This window comes from Scomber scombrus, chromosome 17, assembly GCF_963691925.1.
Source record: "Scomber scombrus chromosome 17, fScoSco1.1, whole genome shotgun sequence".
Lineage (NCBI taxonomy): Eukaryota > Metazoa > Chordata > Actinopteri > Scombriformes > Scombridae > Scomber > Scomber scombrus.
This window is the reverse complement of record NC_084986.1, coordinates 15,174,152-15,196,495: the sequence shown is the minus strand read 5'-3', so window position 1 is coordinate 15,196,495 and position 22,344 is coordinate 15,174,152. Positions and strand designations below refer to the sequence as shown.

At 41.5% G+C, this 22,344-nt stretch overlaps 1 protein-coding gene across 2 annotated transcripts; it reads right to left on the bottom strand.

The window, feature by feature from the left end:
• Window positions 1-316: 316 nt before the first annotated feature.
• Window positions 317-22,277, bottom strand: rps6kc1 (ribosomal protein S6 kinase polypeptide 1). Of its 2 annotated transcripts, XM_062437424.1 has the most exons (16): window positions 22,131-22,277; window positions 21,122-21,157; window positions 20,182-20,302; window positions 19,588-19,703; window positions 19,411-19,504; window positions 19,256-19,309; window positions 18,734-19,141; window positions 17,864-17,988; window positions 17,329-17,427; window positions 15,005-15,052; window positions 14,237-14,369; window positions 10,788-12,437; window positions 9,615-9,704; window positions 4,342-4,424; window positions 2,546-2,641; window positions 317-1,902 (listed from the first exon to the last, which is right to left on the bottom strand). In XM_062437424.1, exons 1-16 carry the CDS (start codon window positions 22,230-22,232, stop codon window positions 1,801-1,803), a joined length of 3,357 nt encoding a protein of 1,118 aa, XP_062293408.1. In that variant the 5' UTR covers window positions 22,233-22,277; the 3' UTR covers window positions 317-1,800. The 2 variants fall into 2 exon arrangements, 1 of the variants encoding a protein (XP_062293408.1); XR_009927308.1 differs by lacking the exon at window positions 317-1,902 and having other exon boundaries at window positions 2,552-2,641; window positions 3,966-4,424.
• Window positions 22,278-22,344: the final 67 nt, after the last annotated feature.

Here is a 22,344-nt window from a genome sequence, read left to right as displayed (position 1 = left end):
ATCACATTTCTCAAATGCATCTTCAAATTATCAAGATTTTTTGAAAGCTGGTGGTACCGTAACTGAATCCCGTTTCTATCAATGGGTGCTAAGGATTTACTGTGCTATGTGTATGCATTTGCATGCCTTTGCGCCAGCTCATATTACGGTCAGGGTGACACTCAGCGGGAGTGACAGCGGCTTTCTAGGAGTATCATCAGTCCTGCTGATAACAGAGGGGCTGAGGCCTCAGAAAAAACATGACACACTTGCAGCTCCTTGTATGAAATCCAAAAAGAGGAAACATCAAAGCTGTTAATGTCCAGGTGTGTTTATTGTTTTCCAGACTGCACTGACATACAGAGAAGAGTGAACTTTTAATAGAAACAGGAAAGAAAATCTCACTTTGATTTGTGTCTGATAAAAAGGGTTAATAGATGGAATATGGACCTTGTAATTTAAGGTATCTGTCAGTCAACATGTATTATAGCGCAGTGCAGTGGAGTGATTATCTGTGTACTGTTAGAGAAATGTATTAAGCTGCGTTTGATATATAAGTAGAAGTGATAAATGGCATGTAATGTAACCATGAAACTGTTACCATACATTTTAGTCAGTATAGATATTATAAAATCAGCATTTAAGATCTGTGTGGCAAGTTAGCAGATGTGTTGCTCAAATATAAAACCTACACAATCAAATAAAAAGGATTTGATTGATGAGGCAGTAAGTGCCTGACAGAGACGTAATCGAAGCTTTGACACCTGTGCATTCACTCAGCACAATGCCCTTTAAAAGGGGTATTTACAAGACAAGACGCTATTTATTTATTTATTTTCTCCATTGTATTAAATGTATTACATAAATCATATTCTTGCAAGCACAAAATGCAGTGTTGTTTAGTGCAGAGTTTCCTCTGATATTCATAATATAAAATAACTACAATTCATAAAAAGGGCTAGTTTCAAAGATGTATTTTGAGCCCAGGGAGAATGCCTATGCTGTATATTAAACTGGCTCTTTTCCCAGCCATAATCTTAATATAATTAAATACTTCACTCCACAACAATACTCATCTACTGCCTCATAATATTTTGTTCGTTCACCTTGCATAGTGTCCATCTCTTGCTGTAATTAATAATGATGTTACAAATGAGAAATTGTCCAGATCGGAGCAGCACAACCCTAGCAACAAATAAAAAGCTCAACCCGTCTCACTTCCATTAATCTCAATGGGCGCTGTTGGCAGAGTCATCAGCCAACCTGTGTGAGCAATGATAGTGTTTTAGATGGCAACAAAATGAGCGTATTGCACATGGGTCTAAAGCAAAGGTGATTTAAGCCTGTATCAGTATGAATGGGTGAAATACATTATTTCATAAATGCGGAGAAAACACAGAAAAATTTCACCTATTAATTTCAGTCGTGTCATTTTGGCTTAAAGCTACTGTTTGAGGAGTGTAAAAGTCAAAAAACGCAATGTTCTAGTGGATCATCACTCATACAAGCATTTACTGTATAAATTATTGCACCACACATGATACGTGTTCCCTGCACCACGAAATTGACAAGCCAAGTCTTCTATAAGATAAAGAAAGAAGCAATTTACAAGGAAAGTAATACTGCTGGTTGGCACACTTAATTAAAAAAAAAAAAAAATCCAATGACCACACACAAAATGGGAGATCTGTGCAGATATACATAAATCTGAGCACAGAAGTGGATTTACTTTAGATCTGTTTGTGTTCTGTCTGACAGGAGTTCACAGCCAGTTTCCCCAACGTGTTGCTCTGGTTTCCACAGTCCCGCGCAGCGCAGCATCTACTTGGGCCAGTCCACTCTGGCAAAGAAGGGGTGGGATTTGATATCATCTGCACCTGCTACTCCTGCTCCCAGTCTCTCCATTGGGTTGTACTGGAGCAACTGCACAGAACAACATGAGAAAAGAAGTTTCTAATTCAACACGTAAAAAACCCCCACAATGACATAAAAGCCTTTCTTAGCCAGTGAGACAAAGAAGAAACATTTACAGTACAGAGGCGTGGGAACTAAGAAACTTAACAGCACCACAAAACCTATATGTTATCTTTTTTTTGTTTGAGCATAAAGACAGCTGCAGAATATAGCATTAGCATGTGCACTTTATATGGATTGAAACTCATCAAATTATTATTACTATTTAAGTTATTAGGGATACTATAGTATTTATATATCCAATCCCTCACAGCAAAGCACAAACACATTTAAATCATGGCAGATTTGTGCTGCATTAGAAGCAGATAAGTCCAGGCCAGCCACATTAATACACATCTAAAGATTACCAGTTTTGAAGCTTTGCAATTAGCTTGAAGATATTAGCATGGTGCAAGTCATTAATGGTATACATACACATTCTCTGTTTATGTTACCAGTCAACATATTCACAGTTTCTCCAATTTCCCCTTTCAACAGCATTCAACTTTTGTAAGGAATTGAATAAATACAGAAAAAACTTTTTGGGTGGTTCAATGGATTAAATGAATTACATGCAAAGGCTGAAAACATCAGTAGTACACTAGACTCTCACCTGCTCCAGCAGTGATCTGGCCTCCTCTGAAACAGACTCAGGGATGTTGAGAGCCGTGTGGCGACCGATTCCCGCTGGATGGCAATGGAGCAGAGACTGTGGAGAGGGAAGGAGGGGGTGGAAAGAAGAGATAACCATCAATCCAAACACAGAAAACCTGACAGTCTGAGAGCTGAGGGGACAGATATACTGACACCCGCAGAGCCTAGGTCAGTGTGAGAGTGCCGGGACTGGACAAATAGGAGGAGACCAAAGAGTCTGAGCACCTGAAACAACACTGATCACAGCAACTATAACAAGGACATGATTTCACTAGTGTTGCTCTTTCTTGGAACTGCTGTGTGTGTCAGCCGAGAGCGACTGTCACAGAATAAATGACATGGAAAAAACACAGTTTATTTGTTCATGAATACAGAGCAAGTTTACTGGAAGGGCCAGCAGCAATAAACTTTAAGTCATTTTTATTTGTTTTTTAAACTAAAATATGGCCAGATCAAACTGCCATCTCAGTTAACAAAGGATTGTTGCACTCATAAAAAAATAAAAATGTACAAAATAATCTCAGAGGTGAGAGAAAGGGAGCACAAGACCTGTAAGTGCTTTTATAGCCACAGAATATACCACAATTGTCAAAATAATTATAACAATAATAACTGTAATCACTGTATGTTGTAACAGCACGTCTTTAAGCGCATCTACACCGACAATCTGAAAATGCTAGAACAGAACGTGTGCAGGAAGTGAAAGGCCTAAACTGTGTGTTTGTGTTTCCATCAGTAAGGTCGGTTGCCTCTCGCTCTCTCTCTGCTGATACGTGCTGCAGGAGATCTGGCTGGGTTCCTAGCTGCAGTCAAGACTGCTCCAGGCAAGATCTTATCCTGCAAGGATCAAGAGACACTATGTGTGCCGCTGTATGTGTGTGTGTATCCTTGCCAGGGCCGTACCCAGACATAATCATCAAAGGAGACATCTGTGTGAGTTTTTTTCCCCAGGTAAGTGGGTATGTATTGTTCAACATAATAACACCAACCTAACACCCCGACCCATGTTTGGGCCATTGATGGGTACTACTGATGGCTGATATGAAAATATGCCTCCTGGCAATCAGTTAGAATTTATTCAAATTTAATCGGCAATAACAAATTGAACTGCACCTGCACTGGGTGTCTGTGCGTGCTACTGTGTGTGTATTTGTTCTTCAAGACAGCATGAAGTTGTAATTAGTATAGATAACACACGTTGTCACTCAACAGAATGGGAAAATGTTTCCAGACTTGTGTAGCAGCTGGATATGTATCTGTTGTGTTCCAAACAAAGGCTCCCCCTCCTCCCAAGCCTGTCTTAAAAGATGGTCCCTCAGACAGCCCATATCCTGGACTAGCTGAGTTGTGGCACCTTCGAGAGCTGCCCTGGACTTCACCTTTCATGCCGATCTGAGGTCAGCGTGCTCCAAGCCCGGCGCTGCTCCAGGAGCCAGCAAAGAAGCCCGGGGAGAGCTGACCCCCTGGCCCAGCAGATGGAGCTCAGGCTGGGGGAGAAAGTCACACAGACACCCCTGGCACTCCCCGAGAACCAGAGTAAGAGACGGCAGCCAAGACGCACCTCACACACATGCGTTGTGTGACACACCAAAAACAACAAACTCTGCTGGCTCAAACACATACAGGCACATGCACAGTCACACACAATCTGGCAAGACCATAAAGAGTGTGAGAGAGTTGAAAGCCAAGACACCTACAGACATCCCACAACACCTTTGCAACAAAGACACATTTTTTTAATACTTTTTGACTCACCATGCCTGTCAGAAGCTCAAACAGGATGGCGCCCAAACTCCACCAATCACACGCAGCGGTCTCCTCACTGATGCCTCCAACCTCTGAAACAAGAGCAAAATGATAGGAAGACACAAGATTAATCGATTCATTAACATGCAGCAAAATAGATCGTATTGAGGGAGAACAGGCAACAATTTACTTGTGACTGATGTAAAATAAGAAAATAATCAAATATATATATTTAAAAATATGTTATAATCTTAAGCTTACTTGCTAAATGTTTCAAATCCCTCACATGACTTCATCCTTTAAGCCATCTTGCTTTAAAACTCCCAAAATAGTTTTTGTACGTCATCTTTAGATTACTTCATATTTAACTGAACTGATATGAAACTGAGTACGAAAACGTGGACACAGTCACACACACACAAACAAGTGTGTGTCTCATAAAGGGGTGATTTGCATAATAAAAAAGCAGTTAAATTGAGGAAACCGTCTGTGCTGCAACTTCACACCATCTGCATGACCTGACCTCAAACGCAAATACACACACTCACACAACACACACACACACCAAGAAATATAAAGCAGAAACACAAGAGAAAATTATATAACATTTTTGTTCAGTTTTCCTCACTGCTGCACTTAGCTCCATGAAATAATCTAGTCTTCTGACTTGTCTGCCTTAAATGTTATTTCTTGACAGCCTGATTTCTTGACAATACAGTTTTTTACAATATTTAAATGTTTTCAGCATTTACACTGACATCATTTACTGTTTCTTCCTCTTCTGAATAAATTCTCTCTTGTTGGACTTCTGCTTAGTCTTAAATTAGGGATATACACATATGCTTGCTTTACAAACATGTACAAACTACAGAAGCTTCTCAGGGTGAACTTTTCCACTTACAACTGTCCAGTTTAAGTCTACTCCATGGCAGCAATATGAGACAGTTGGGCACACAAGCAATGAGACAGAAAGCTCGACTGTAGGGACTCTACTGTGTGTGTGTGTGTGTAAGACATAGAAACCACAAGAGATACTCATCTGCTAAAGTCAAAAGTGTGTGTGTGTGTGTGTGTGTGTGTGTGTGTGTGTGTGTGTGTGCACTAGCTCCGCTGGGTACCAGATGGCCTCTTGTGCTGCTCAGCTTCCCTCTGCTCTGCTCTCTCCAGAGGGAGGGGGCTCGGTCACCCACAGGGCCGGGACCCAGGGTCATGGCTGTGTGTGCCCAGAGACCAGGCTCCTCAGCTGGGGGAGCACAAAAGACAAAGACCCCTCATCTCCTGGAGGCTGCCGGTAACTCCAGGGGCCTGTGTGGCTCTCTTGCAGCCAAGGTTAGAGCGGGCTATGATACTACTTGCACATTTTGTACACACACATACACACACACATATGCATAGACACAAAATCACATACACACAGCCAACTGAGCAGCCAGTCTTCAGGGCTCCCCAGGACTACTGTTTTGACAGCCAAGGAGAGAAGATCGTCATTGAATGGACTAGTGATACCTGCGTAGTTATGAGCCGGAGGGGAGATACTGGACACACACGCACACACACATACACGCACACATCTCAGAGCAAGGTCGATGTCATCACAATGGATTAATGTCTAAGGAGCTGCAGGGAGAGTACAGTGGAGCTGGCTACACTTACCGCTCTGTCAGAGTGAAGCAGGGAGAAAGGGAGATAGAGAGAAAGAGGATGGGAAGGGGAATTAACCACATCCACAGGCCATGGGTCATTCAAACCCCACTATTACAGTGCACTATGTGATCTTTGAGAGCACACAATTACTATAAAACAACCTGACATTTTCACTTCTTGAACACTTCATCATGAGAAATCTAAGAAAACAAAGAATACTGAAGAGGTACAACAATACAGCGTGTTCACCTCGTGGCCTCTTCTTCTTCCCTTTCCCCTAAACAATGCAGTTCCCTCCTGCTTTGTATCTTAATCACACTCCATCTCCTCTCTCCTGGGGGCCATAAGGAACTTTCTCTCTTCTCCTCTTAGACCAACTTCCCTAAAAACTTAACCGATAGTCATTGTTGAAAGAGGAAGTTAAGAGTACACAGGTAGGAACTAAGGAGGGATCGGTGTACAATGTGATGTTCCAAGACTATGAAAGTGTGTCTTATGAGCTGCAGTAGCTCAGTTTAAGTGCTGCAAAATTGTTGATATAACAAATACTTAGACCCATCTTCACTATGAGGAAAGAGTAAAAAAATATTCAAATCATGCAGCAGAATTGCTTTCATGGTATCATTTCTTACTTGAAGAGCTATTTAAAATACTGAGATGACAGCTCAGTGACAAAAGGGGAAGTAAGGTTTATCTTCCATTTGATCACACTGTGGCTAAGCAGGTACACAGGAAAAAAAACTGAAAACAAAAGCGTGTATCATCAGAGTCCTCAGTAACTGACTTGTTACCTCAGAGGGGAAGAATACTGAATTTCCCTTTTCTTAGACACTGAAGACAATCGGTTTTGGCCTTGTTCCCTTTAAACAGAACAATAAACAATTCCCATTTCAGCTCAAATTAGGTTTGCCACCCTGTCAATCAGCAGCTTATTTTTTTTCTTACTAGGAAACAAAACATTTGCCATCTGATGTTTATCAGTGATGACAAAACGGTGAGAAAGTAAATAAGCAGAAGTGCAGAATAAACAGATTAATACCCTGCTGCTGTATTTTTCCGAGTCCACTCCCGTGTTTTTTGGGTGTGAATGTGTGCGCTTTGAAAACATGTTTCCCTCCTTCTTACACACACACACACACGCACACACAAACGCACATACGGTCACAGCAGGCCCCCTGCTAGCTTTCTGGCAAACAGTCATAAATCTGTCATCAGGAATGAAGCCATCGCTAGAACTGACCCTGTCTGGATAAACAGCAATACATAAAAAGGGCAGGAGAGACACACACTCACTAACCTCTGCGTTTGTGTGTGTGTTAACAAGCACATACATCAGATATATGCATGCACCAGCTGTAGGGGTCAGGAAGTATGGAGTAAATACAAGCGAGCAAAACAGAACAGAACTCATGCCTTTGTAATATGATTATAACCAACTTTAACAATAACAATGAAAAGGTGAACTGAAAAAGATGGACAAGAAAAAGAGACAAAGTTGTTTGAATAGGACAGTCAATAGACGTAGAAGTGGTCTTTTCGCTCAACAGCAGCATAACACACCCCCTGCTGGCTGGTAATATGTATTTCATTCATTGATCCACATGAGATCAACACTCATTTAACTAACAAGACCTTTCACACCTGCGCTGAGGTCAGTTTCACCCCACTTCAGTTCACTAAACAGCTGACATTCATATTTTTATTTTTATTCATATTTTATTTTTGGCCATAAAAATGTTCTTGAATCACCTCTGTTCATGTCAAGATTTGAGTGAGCTGAATGTGGACACGACATAAATGTGATTCACACATTACCTCTCTTACTCTAATAATGTTTACTGAGTTAAGAGAAAAATGTTGTGCATTCGTATTCATTTGATTACACCTGCGTTTCTTTTTTCCAACCCTACTCATCATCCCCCGGACACTGAGTCCAACTGGAATTTTTTCCATATTAGTCATCAAACTAAACTACATCAAAATTTGCAATCATTAAAGTAAATTTACCAATGTACAATTAAATACTTAAAGCCAATTTTGATGATGGATTAAACACTTAAGTCTGTTATCAAGTGAAAACACCAAATGTTGAGAACACGCTCATGGCCTCTTGACCAATTTCCCTCCCTCCCCATCATTTTACAGTAAATTGAATGCTTTTGGTAAACATGGAAATCTGAAGACATACATTTGAATTGACTTATGAAAAATACATTTCTAGATGATCTGATAATGAAAATTAGTTGCAACATAAAATATGTGGTGTAATAACAAACTAAAAGTTAACTGTACATTTTGTCAAAATCCAGCTTTTTAAAAATATATATTTAATATGTTTTCAAGCTTCCTGCCAAACCTATCATCCCCACATTTTCACTTGTGTAAAAATCCCTCATTGCTTGTAATAACAGTAACATTAATTACACAATTACTTAAGTGGAAATATGTCTAGGTGTAGCACTTTTTAAGCTGCATTATGCATACAGGTCCTTGTGCTGAGCTTTACTCCTCTGTCTTTAGGTCATCTCCTGCTGGCCACTGAAACATATGTCTATGTGCTTTTATTTCCATTAGTAGGCTTTTAAACACACTGTTGCTAAGGGAATAAAAACGCACACTTTGGATATTAGATAGAGCAGTTTTTTGCTTTCAGATTTATTACAATAGTGGCATACTGTACATTCTAGACACAAGGAGGATTTAAATCTGAAGTGACCTTCCTGGCTTGAGAGAGCGCAGATGAATATGAGAGAATGGCTTAATATAAGTGCGTGGGAGGGTGAATGGGTGTGAGGGTCATTGTGTACGTCTCAGAGTACATCTAGTGTTTTCAGCTAACGTTTTTCTTTTAATCCTGCATAGTTATGGAAAATGTAATTAAACACATCACACATTAGTTACCCAACAGAGTGTGAATCCATACACTTAAAGCAGGAGCATATTGCAAAAGGTATCCACCCATAGATGTCAAATGTGTGTGCGTGTTTATGTGTACACACATACACACACCCTCCACACACAGAAGTGCTAAGTAGGGACATGGTGTTGTAGTCTAGCAGCAGTTTGTTTTAGGCAGCTTTTAAACAGCATGCCAGAGCTGCCACAAGCCTGCTGGGGGCAACACACAGGGTTACCATACCATTGGCTCACTGTTGCACAGCAGCACACTCTACAGGACAACTATAGAACTACAACAAGATCCAGCTTCTCAAAACTGACTGCAAGACATTGAAAAAAACAGTTATTTCCAGTTTATCCAGCAGCTATTAACCAATTCATCCAACATAAATTAACACTGCCATGGTGCATACTTTGTGTGTCTTTTACATATGCTTCCTTGAATCTAAAAATAGCAAGAAAACTACAGAACAGAAAGGGAAGAGCACCCCTGCATAAAGATTTCTGTCAATCAAAAGAATGAATAATGAAAATGAAATGAAAATAATTTATGTGCACTTGGATAGTAATTCATGTTTGGCTATGGATGAGGGGTTTATGACCATGGGAAAGTGGCTTACTTATGGCCCTACATGCCTACACAGAATTCACCGTACACAAACCTACTTACTGACAAACATAGATTATGAAATGAAGAAGTGTAGAATGAGTAGACAGAGAAAAAGGGATGCATGTCTCACCTGGTGCACAGTACATGTTGGCAAAGGCCTCTTTGTCAAATGATTCTTCCACATCACTCCAGCTACAGAAATAAGTAAGCTGAACATGACCTGAGGAGAAAGAAATTAAAAGTATTTAGCTCAAAGTTGAAGTGTGTCTTTTTACGTTCAGCCTCTCATCAGTCACATGGTCAAGTGCCACTCTGACTTTCTACTTTTCAAACTGTTTGCTCACCTTTGGAGCACTTCCTTTCTCCGTTCCTTTATGCAACCCTCCGCGAGCTTTTCAAGCACACAGCCTCAGCGATTACTCCTGTTTAGCGGCTACCCGTTAACACTATCATTAGAACTAATGGTGTCATTAGGTAGCCGTGGCCATTAGCCTGGGCTAGCCAGACTGATGCACCACACTACTCCGTTGATGGGCCCTTTAGAACAATAATTACCACCAGGGAGACGAAAACAGCCACTCAGCTAATTAGACGCTTGTTGATAACGAGGTGGAGAGAGATGATTGTAGGACCACAAAAGAAGAAGTTGAGGGGGAATCTGTGACCTCCTGGTAAAACAACATTTTCTCTTCTGGAAGAGCCTTCATTTTGGTAAATAGATTAGATCATGGTTTGACAGAGACAATCCTGTGTTAAGACCGGAACCGGCTTCAAGAGTGCAATAAGCAGAGATGTTAACTTCATATCTTGGAAAAGGCATTTGGTTAACAAATATGACATCAACATGGTACATGTGTAATGTTTAGTGTAAGAGAAATATGAGCATATGTCAACAAATGACTATAGGATTTTCATTAGATCCTTTCTGAACAATTTATGTCTGAAAAACCCCTGGTTAAAATCTCAACAGACAACCTAACAGTCGGGAAGTTATTGTTTCTGCTGCAGCCTCTGTTCAGTGCAAATAAATTGGCAGAATTAATCATTCTTGTGTTTTTTTCAGTTGTGGGAAGTTCAGTTTGTTCACCAGCCATCAAAAGATTAGCCCCAAGTTTCCAAGTTTCTTACTAAGTACAGTGTAACCATTTAACATTTAAATCTCTAGCCGTTGTTCATCTTTAAAAGTAGCTCAGTAGTTGTTTGCAGAGGTTTGCATGTTCCATTAAACTTTCATATAAATTCTTGTCTATAACATTAAGAAAACCACAAGAAAAGAGGCTTTGGTAAAAAAAGGATTTCTAACCTTGGTGGTCGAGCAGGATGTTGTTGGGGTTGAGGTCTCGACAGATGATGCCCTCTTGGTGCAGAGAATCCAGGGCTGTCAACATCTCTACGGCCCAGCATCGTACAAACGGCTCCGGGATACGAGCTTGGGATGCAGCCAACGACAGCTCGTCCAGCTCTGCAAACAGCCGCGATACTTCTTTATCAAATGCGCTGCCACCTGTGTTACTAATAATTCTTGATGATTCACCATCAAGATCTAATAAGCTCTGAACCACCGCACACGTGTCAGTGCAGTTTGTGGCTGGGATTGAGCCTTCACTGTTCCCACGGGGGTTCGGAACCACGTCTGTGGTTGTGTTTACACCTGTGCTGGCTTTTAGTTTCTCACTAACAGAGTCAGTAACTGGAATGCATGCATCAAGCAAGAGGTCATTATTTTGGCATAAAGGATCAACCCCCATCTTCTCTGAGGCCTTTTGTCCATAAGCCAAGCTGTAGTCGCCCCACAGTGAAGTCAAACAAGAGGAAGATGCAGCACTGGTATCACAAGTATCAGAGGCTGTACACAAAGACGAATGCTCCTGCTCTAATGGCTGCTGCTCTTCATCCTCCGGCTGGCTGTGAAGCTGCAGAACATCGGGCTGGATGAACTTTTGAGGAGAGGCGGTGGCCTCGAGACCCACACTCACCCCTGAAGTCTCTAATTCCTCCTGTAAATAGTCTACAGTCCCGCTCATTGCAGGCAGGTTGACCAAAAGGTCTGGGGGGTGACCCTCATCCTCGACTACTGCCTCTTTGAATGAAATGACTGGCACTGATTCATTGGAACCTTTATCACTACAGTCTAACCCCCAAAGCTCTGAACTGTGGCCCTTGACCTCCTGAGCCAGCTCTGGAAGATCCTCAGTGACATCTGAGCTCAGGTCAGAAGTAGAAAAGAGGGGGACCTGTTTATGTGAGGTTCCCAAGTCAAGGCAGGTCACCTCGCTTGCACTGTCTTTGCTGTCTATACGAAAAAACTCCATTGGTGTGTGTTTGGACTGATCCAAAGACAGAGGCACAGCAGGCGAGGGCAAAGGACTAAAGACTTCGCTTTGGTCCTGTCCTGTGCCAAAGTATTGCTCATTTTCATGGTTGGGGCCACTTTTGTCTGAAGATTCGGTGAAAAAGCCAAGTTCCTGAGAGCTGATAGGTGAAGAGAGGCTGTCGTTGCTAAGTAGTGAGCGGCTACGTGAGGAAGTAATGGGAACTTCCAGTGACAACATTTCCTGTTCGCTCTTCTCTTCCTCTCCTTCTAGTGTATCTGGTTCTACTTTTTCTTGTTCATACTCATTGCACAGTGTTAAATAACTGTTGGTGCACTCTTCCTCAGAGGTGGCTCCAGAGTCTGATTGGGCTCCAATTTGTTTCATAATCCTGGTAGGGAGAATGCTTTTATGAGAGGACGTGATGAGGTCCTTCCCTTCATTCTGCAGCCCTGAGACAGGATCAGAACCAGTAGCAGGCCCTGAGCCAGAACTGGCTGAATCTGTACCGCGCTGTGGTACAGTGTGTTGTGGAGAGTGTACAGCTGTTGTGTGGCTCTTTTGGATGAAAGGAATATCAAAGCTCTCCTCTGGGCTGGAAGTGCGCAGGTACTTTCCAATGTGAGACCACAACTTTCCACCTGAAGATGAAGGAACAGGACATTAGAAAAATATAAAGAAGAGTACATTTAACTATGTAGGTAAACAGAGAAGGAAAGGAAGGAGAAAACCTAGAAAAAGAAAACCAAGGTATGTCTGGGTAATTACATTTTTCTTTGTTTGTCTTTTTTTAGGAACATCGTAAATCCAACTGTGTTTCAACTAAATCAGTATTTAGTTCTTTGGTCATAGTATCTGTCTCCAAAAAGTTGCTGCTCTGGGGGTAGCAGCACTGGTCAAATAAAAGCATTAATTTATACAGTAGGCAATAACTGGGTGCCAATAGTAGCTACACTGGGTTAGGGATGGTATGTTGATGTTTTAATAAAGTTATATATAGTAGATGTCTAGACTACTCCACTTAAAGTATTTCAGTGCGGTTACATGCTACAGGGGAAACAGGGCCAAATTAACCTGCTATGAAGCCCATGGCAAGGATGGGCTTTGGGTCCCCCCAGCCCATTTTGTACCAAGTGCAGTAAACCAATCAGTATTTCTAGGCTGGAATAGCCACACAGAGTCTGGGGATCCCAAGCCTTGAGCAGAAAAATAACCAGACGTTATTCTGGGGGTTTCAGTCTCCTTGCCAATCTCTGTAGGTCTCTTCGAGCATCAGAGTTGCACAGCAGTAAATTACAAATGCATCTAAAAACACCATATAAAAAAAGAAAAAGTCGCTCTCAGCTATCATTCCACCTAATATCTGTTTAATATTCATGGTTCTTCTGGAAAATGCAAAAGGTGGAAATGTAAAAAGCATTTGAGCAAAACAGACTTTGGTTTTGGGACTTCTTAGTAACAGAGACTATTTGGGAAACAATGCTTATCAGTTTGCACTTATGAATGAGTAACAAAGGTAAACAAAACCAATTGCTACTGAATCCATCCAATTTGGGTATATGTGCATGTTTGTTTAAGTTCCCAATGTAAATTCTATTCTAACTTGTCTCTCTCATGTGCCCACACACACACACACACACACACACACACACACACACACACACACACACACACACACACACACACACACACACACACACACACACACACAAAAACAGAGAGAGAGAGAGCTGTGAAAGCAATTGGAAGCCAGCATCTGTTGTGTGTGATGAGAATGGATAGGGAGTTCACAGTGATGATAATGATAGCAGGGCAGCTCGATGGTTTAGAAAGTAAAACCATCCACATGTTGTTTTGTCCAATGTCACTCAGGTCACTGCCTCTCTGCGTCTGCCTGTCTATTCTCATTAAACCCATCAGCTACTATGTTTAAGAACAGCATCCTATAGAAGAATAACAATCAAGCCTTGGTTTTTTGGATCACAGTGCTGGGATGCAACTGTCGTGAATCTGTGTCTTTTCTTGCATTTGATTAGCTTTATTAAATCATGTCGTACAGACCCGTATGATATTCAATATTGTCCACTAATATTAGCGCACGGTGGTAATGGAGTACACCAGATTGAATAGGTTACAGGGCATCAAAAAATATGGCTGCATTTCATTGTACGCACTCACCCACACACATGAGCTACACACACAACCTAGAGTGAGTGGGATTTAAGGAGGCCCAGGTGTTGGCATAGCTAATAAAGCATGGCGCCACCTGGTATTCAGAATAATGACCTGTGACACACACCCATCTCTATCAAACATCTGTCTGGAACAAGGGCAGAGGAAGGGATGGGAGAAGAGAGAAAGAGAGAGCAGGTGAAGGAGGGGAAAGGACAGTTGGGAGGTAAAAAAGACAAAGGAGGGAAAAATGAGATGTGTGTCTTACCTTCAGCGTACTGCAGCAAAACGAACACAGTGTCTTCAGAGACAATGAACTTCTTCAGCTGCACCATGTGGGGCACAGAGTGAGGCATGATGGTCCTCTTAGTCCTCCCACAGTCACTGCTCTTCCTCAGACCCTGCAGGGAAAAAGAGAAGAGGTGAGGCGGTGAGTAATTAAAGTGAGAGTAAGTGCATTTAAGGACAAGAGGAGAAAAGGAAAATTAACCCAAATGAGGAGGGCATGGATGGGAGGAGGAAGAGGAAGGTGAGCATTTAGGTTGTAAAAAGAATAAGGTGCAGAAAAAAAAGAGGAAGAGAATGTGGCAAAGGAGAAACCTCCCATTAACGAGTTGCCAGCTATGCCCCATGGCAACCCAAAGTCACTGGATTCATCAAGCCACATACAGCGCGTGACTTTTAAAAGAGCCACACAAATCCATCAGTGCTACACGTAAAGTTCACATTGGCAGCATGTGTGTGTAGATATGCTTGTTATGTGTGCGCACGTGTGTGTAGTCATCTGTGCCCGCGTTGGCGTCTGGCACACGTCTCACACCTGAGAGCAGAGGAGCTGACAGGGACAGGCCCATTAGAATCAATTACACCGGTCACACAGAGGGGCTTCTGGCACACTTCACACTAACACTTACAGTCAGGACGACGAGGATGCAGGATTTACACACACACACACACACACACACACACACACACACACACACACACACACACACACACACACACACACACACACACACACACACATTACACTTACTTTCAGGATGAACGTCTCTTGTGTTCTCTTGTCCATGACCAAAAGAACCTGTGATGGAAGAGTGCCATTAATTGCCAGGTAGGATCAAACATACTGTACACAGTCTAAGATGATATAGTAGTTATGTCCTCCAGAGCAGTGTTTTCAGTGACTGGGTCAGGGCCCACACAAGGGTCACAGCAAGATAAATGTAGGTCCCTAAATAATAGTGGAAAACTGGCATTAACACATCAGACCCTACTGTGTTAACCAAACTGAAGTCCCAGCCACAAAACACTAAATGGAGTTTATAGATTTCTGTATGCTATATTAGCCAAAAGCAGAGCTGAAATAGAATAGCTGATGGATATAAATTGAATCCCCAACTATTTCAATAATCACTTAATTTTTTATGTCATTTATTCGGCAAAGATAGGAAACGTTTTAAATTGCCATTATTGTAAGATTGCAGTCTAAACTTATATATTTTTTCATTTTAATTATTTTCTTTTTTCACAAACTACCACACTGAGATACACATATATTTTTAACATTGTGTTTTTCATTTGATTAATCAAATAATTTTAATGAATAAGCACATGAAATGCATTAAAAAGGATATAGAATCTGCAAGACGAATGTCTGGTCATTCAAATGTATGTTCATATTTTCAGATGCACAAGTTTCTTTTCTGTGCAGCAACATTTTTCAATTTGGGAGCAGACGTTTTACTTGAAAAATATTTCACAGTAATGGCTACCTGCACCAACTCTAAATCCTGACTTTCCTTCCATCTGTACCAATATTCCAACAAAAAAGGAGCTAAATCTCCCACGTTACTTCCTTTTACTTTCTCCCCTTCTCTCCTCTTCTTCCTAACATTTTTATTTCCTTCCTCTTTTAGCCCTCCTTTTCTCTCTGACATCTCCATTGCTCTCGTGCTCCATCACCGTCTCAGGGGGGAGCTTGAGCATATGTGTGTGACCCAGCGTTTGTGAGTGTTTGTGAGTGTTTGTGTGTGTGTGTGTGTGTGTGTGTGTGTGTGTGTGTGTGTGTGTGTGTGTGTGTGTGTTTGTGTACGGTGTGGTGCATGCGTATGTTTTGTGGGTGCGTTCTCTCCATGTGACCCTGGCTGGGACCAAACAGGTGCAGGCTAAATGGATATGAATGGAGCTGTGAGTAAACAGAGTGGCTGTGCTAGCCAGGGCACTAATATAATTAAGACACAAACATCAGGGAAGGGGGAGGCGGAGAGGAGGGGCGGGGGGGTAGTAGGGTGAGGAGCTCTCTCCATCTGTCCCCTCTGTCCCCATTAAAAGTGAAAGGAGGAGGAGGAGGAGGAGGAGGAGGAGGAGGAGGAGGAGGAGGAGGAGAAAGAGGAGAGGAAAAGCTGGGACATTTCTGGATAGCTTACTTTCCGCTCATGAGTTTTTGTTTTTTTTGTTGTCTGTCCACTTTGTTTTTAACATATTGTGGATTTTCCGTGCACCTCTGTAGAGTAACACATGTTGGTATTGTGTCAACATTTTCCTTAGGGTTTTGTGTATGTGTGTGTGTGTGTGTGTGTGTGTGTGTGTGTGTGTGTGTGTGTGTGTGTGTGTGTGTGTGTGTGTGTGTGTGTGTGTGTGTGTGTGTGTGTGTGTGTGTGTGTGTGTGTGTGTAGGACGAGCCTCATTGATTCAATGTTGTGTGCCTCTCTCTGAGCTGCTTGCCAAGTCATTTCATGGCTGAGTGGTGAAGTTGCTTCGGCAGCTGGTTGAGAGGACCAGCAACCTGAACTGACCTTGTGGTAGTCATAACTGGCGCTAAACATACACACACTCAGCCCTTACTATACCATCCAGTAAATCTATTACGTTTTATCACTTCAGATAAAAGAGATGCTCGAAGAAGGAAAGGACACCAGGAGGAGAAATTTGAAGATGGATACAATCCACACATATTCTGTTGGGCAATGAATAAATAGATAAATGACTGCAATCACAGGACCCAAGTGTAATTGGGCCTAATTTTGTTAAGCCGCAGTTATTGTTTTGTTTTCACCATAAGAATGATCTCCTTCCATATAACAATAATATGAAAGAAGATAATTCTGGTATAAAATCAAATTTTATTCTCTATTCAGTCCATTATCATTGCAGTATAGCACGCTGAGCCACAAGAATGTCATTACAAAGCCACATACAACACTGATTACTGATCTTAACACTATGATCCATTTATTTGTCTTTTCATGTCCTTTACTCGCTGTCTTAGGGGGTACGAATTGTTAACTGTGATCATTGACTGGGAAAAGTCAAATCACAAAGTTTGGCTGAAAGTTGAAAGACTTTTATAAGACCAACCTTATCTATGACTCCCAACACCCTGAAAGTTCTCAGCTCCTCAGATGGACTCTGCTGCCCTCCTCTGCTGGTGGAGGGGCAGCACTGTGCCCCCATTGCCTTGAAAAAACAAACAAACAAACAAACAAAAAACATTTCACAGTGCAATTATGGTATGCATTTAGGTCATACTCATTAGGCATCTTGACCCTCTCTTGCAATGACTGATTTATTTCAAGTACGGTAGTCTTGAGAGCAAGTTTATTAACAACAAGATGTACATTAAATGAAAATTGTTAGAGACAACAAATGTAAGATTGTAGGTTATCTAACAAAGTTGTGTAAAAGAGCAAAAGGCAAAGATATTATCTGTATCTTCAGTAAGGCCAAGCAATCTCCTGATAGGTGCACTGATGCTGTCCCCTGTAATAAACCCAACCACTCTGACACACTGTTTTAAGTGGCTTGAGGACACTAGTGGATTCATGCATATAAAACACACTGGCATAATCTAACACAGATGCACATGGGCCAGTAATGTTTCCCTCCCACTCACCACTCTTTGTGTTGACCCTTGACCCATGTCGCTTCTCAGATGCTGACTGGATATCTGCTCTGCACGCATCAGGTACTCTGCAGTCTTCTTCTTCACTGCCTCTCGCCGCGTGGAACTGGGTTCACCTGAAAAAGGGGTGAATGAGATCAACAGTTTTTGTTTATGGAGCAGTTTTAATAGAGCAAGGTTGAACGTTTCTGTACAATAATTATATTAACTGACAAAATGGTAGGTTATTTTTGTAACAAGCTAATGAACTCCCAAAGAAAAGTGGTGTCTTTTAGGTTTTCCTCTCCACACTTCGCGAGGTCAGGGCTGGAACATTATTGTGCTTCTTAGCTACGTGGAATATTACTTTATGAAAACTGTTGTTTGATATCACCATTGGCTATCATGGGAGCTTCATCATCTTTGAGAATCTGGACGTGTGAAGTGTGAAAGAAGTGGATGTTCACCAGGCAGGGAGGATCCACTATATTAGCTTACTCTGTAAAATAACTGTTGGTCATGAATTTAAATGCTGCTCCAGAGACTTTTTCATTAAACTCTGGTCTACAGTGACAGAAACTGTAATTGTTTTGCACAAAAGTTGTGTCACTGCTGCACATTTGTATTAGAGTAAATCAAATTCAGTTTGAAGATATAAAGAGCTGAAGAACTCCTGTATACTGTTTTAACAATAATGCGTCTGCACTTGAATAACTGTCCCTTCTTTCTTTGAACTTTAGGTCAGTTAAAAAATACGGGTTAGCTAAAAAAAAAAAAAAAAGGAAATACTAATTTTAAAAAAGTATGTTTTTTTATTCTTGTTCTTAAATAGCGCTCTTATGGACACCACTGAAAGAGTAAGCAGCTCTCGAGCAAACTGACCTTGCACTCCTTGCAGCAGCAGGTCCACTCCACTACGGTAGCAGGAAAAAGCTGCCTGGTAGTCTTGTACTTTCTCCTTCTCTACAGCCAAACTGATGAGCTCGCTGGCTTTGTCTAGGTAATCTGATTTCAGTTCCTTGGCTTTCCTCAGACTGCCAGAGAAGAGTGGCGTCCGGCCAGGCCAGCTGACCTCTGGGTTAGGGGCTGAGGAGGCAGAAGCTGTGGCAGGGGATGGGGTGCGGCGTTCATGCAGGGAGGGCAAGCGAGGGCTGTAGCTGCTGCTAATGTTGGTGGCTCCCCCCTGTGGCTGGTTTGGGGAGGTGCGGCCTGAGGCCATGCCATCATCCAGCTCTGCCAAAGAGTCTGTGTCCACAGCCAGGGAGGTCAGATCGCTGTCACTGGACGGGCCTGGGGGGGAAGAGAATGTTACTGTTAATACAGACATATAATTAGATGCACACTTCACAGCAAGCTCTATATATGAAAAAAATTGGGAAATCTAACTGATTCAGACTACTTTACCTCCATACTCTGATGTGATGGTCAAATCATCTGCACCGCTGATGTCTCTTTGAACTGAAAGAAATGTCCACACATCTCTGAGCATGTATGAATTAAGAGTGATTCTAAATTAAGAGGAATAATATTTTGAGGAGGAATTATTGTATGTCGCCTACCATCAGAACTGCAGTCTGACAAGCTGTCTGCCAGGAAGTCAGAAAAGGGCTCGGCAGGTCCAATGAGCTCTGAGCTGTCGTGGACCTCGCCTCCCTGGGAAACAATAAAAAGAAACCTTCCAGTCATAGTTTGTCTACAGATTGTGTATGTGTTTAAGTGTTTGTGTGTTCATCTACCTTGAAGAAATCTTGGATGTGCTGACTACTGTAGAGAGCAGGGATATTAGCAGAGAACTGTAGGAGATCCTCGGAGCACTGTCGCCTTTCCTCAATCACTGAGTCATCAAAACGACCTACACATACAGACATGGATACAAAGACACACATGAGCTCACATACACAGTAATACAGCACTTAAACAAATGTCAAGTGAGAGCAGATCATGCTGGTAGAAGCAGTACACAGAGCTGTTTCAAGGGGGCAAGGTAATCCCTACTTTTCTAGGAGTTACTGTCCTAGAGCAAAGCCTGTGACTACTACAGTTTTACTTTCACCACTTAACATATACATACATATAATATAACTGACTTTTGGTCTTTAAACATTCATCTAAACCAAAACCATGAATTTCCACCAAACAGAGCACATCTGTGTCATGTTGTGAAATTGAAAGTGAACAAATACGTAGTTTCCAAGATCCAAACCCCCATTCCTTATTATTGTAATGCAATAAAATTAGTTGTATACAAGTGCAGTACACAGATTAAAATGATCTTGCAGGTTTACTGCAATGTGCTCTTACAAATCATTTGATCAAATTAAAGTCCTTACCAAAGACTTTGGCCTTGGCAAAGGGAGGAAACAGCTCTGACTGGCTACATACATTCCTGTGCAGCTGCCAGAGGTTTTGATGAAGTTTCCGGAAATCACTGTATCTTTTCCACACTGTTATCTACGAAAAGAGGGAGAGGAGAGATATATATAGGACAATCCTTATGTTGTGTTAAACAACACTACAAACATTTAAACCACTCTATGTTATGAAAACAAAATGAATCAGCTATGCTCCTGTTCTGCCGCAACGTTACAACATTTTTTTCATTAACTTTTTTCACCAATTAAAAATACAAATCACAACATTCTAACACAAACCTGGTAAAACAAAAAGGTCTTTACACAAAGGTTAAATGCCTAAAGTTGAAATACAAGTCTTGGTGGCTGGTGTGAGGCAAACTGGGCTGAACACCACTTGCAAACAGGAATCCTGTTCAGCAGTGGAGGTATGCTTCTCTCTTGTCTTTCTCAGACTCACATGCAGTAATAGACATCATGCCTGATTCATTAGCGCTGCTTCTAGGCAAGACTGCATTCCTCTGTGAGTTTGTGTGTGTGTCAAATAAAGATAGTATGTACTGTATGTGTGTTTTCTTCTATATTTTCTAAGTCACACCATCATAAAGGGGAATGCTTTAAAGATCTGGAGTGTATAAATATATATATATAGACAGTGAGCTTACAATGTGGGAAAAAAAGCCTTCAAATACCTTCAAATAGAAACACTGCATTTAATCATGAACACATGCAAATGAGCAATGCAACAATTCTCCTTAAATCTACAGTTAAATGAAGCTTTGCGCTAAAAATTCTAATCTGTGAGGAGCTGAGCCAAACATATATTTTTTATAAATGATAAAATATGAACTAATAAAACTACAAATGTGACATTACACTGGTCTTGGAAAGTCTATAAAGAATTGGCTTCATGTCCTACCTCTTGGACATCCTCTGGGTTCTTCCTGGAGATTATCTGTGTGGAAGTGGGAGAAGAAATCTTTACAAACTTCCATGTGAGCAACTTCTACCTTCAAGTACAGTGCAAAGCTGTGAGTGCTGCTGATTTTGCTGCGAAGACCTTATTGTGGGGCTGTGAAAAGCATGAGCAACACAGCTCTGAGTGTGACAAAGAGTGCATTATAAAACGAGTGATGGGAGTCTTGAGTGTAAGAGGGAGACATCACCAACATTCATAACAAGCAGGGTGGCAGGCAGGCGGAGACAAAAAGAAACTCAGCCTGTACAGAAGTTTTAAGTTATTTAACAGGGTCTATGCCCATACATAAGTAAAATAACAGCACACAGACATAGACACAGACACACACACACAAACCAAAAGTGCAAGTACAGATGAATTGAGGGACATGACTCATTTGCACAGGGAAGCAACTTCCTCAATTACCATCACATGATCTATGGGTGGGCTGTTTTTACAAATTACAGCCCAGATGCCCAAAACAACTGCAGTTTACTTAATTTATGTTAATAATGTTGAGACTTGCACAGCTTAAGGACGTCAATCACTTATTTAAATGCATTTAAACGTGTCTCAAACAATAATGACAATATGAACAAGCTATCTTGTTATTGTTATGTGTTTTGAATAGTAATCCCCCTGCTTCAATGTTCGCCTATCGTAAACTAGTCAGCTATCTATCAGTTAACACGGTTCAGGTCGGATTCAGTTATTATGGTTCATATTGCTAATGTAACGTTAGCAGCTACAGACATCCCACAAGGAGCAGAAACCCATATATTAAAACATAAGCAGGTCTTAATATGCCTGTTGGCTACATCTGCGGTGTTCATAGAGGCTGCTGCCACTGTCAGCTAATCACCAAGAGGTTACCACTGTTAGCTTAGCTCTAGCTAAACAGCTAACAACACCTAGCATTAGCCTAGCTGTCAAAGAGTCCCCATCCCCTTCTCTCTCTTTCTCCACTTACCCTTGCGGTGACTTTGTACACAGTATAGCCTTTCTGGTGCTTCTTGGGGTCTGTGACAGTATAAAACCGAGCAAGTTCTCCGCTGTCCCGCTGCGATATCATTCTGATAATAACAACATTGCCAAAGCTACCAGCCGGCTAGCTGTACACATTCATTCTTTGACAGCAAAATGACAAGCAGGCAAAGAAGTGAGAGCTCCACCCACAGGAGAGC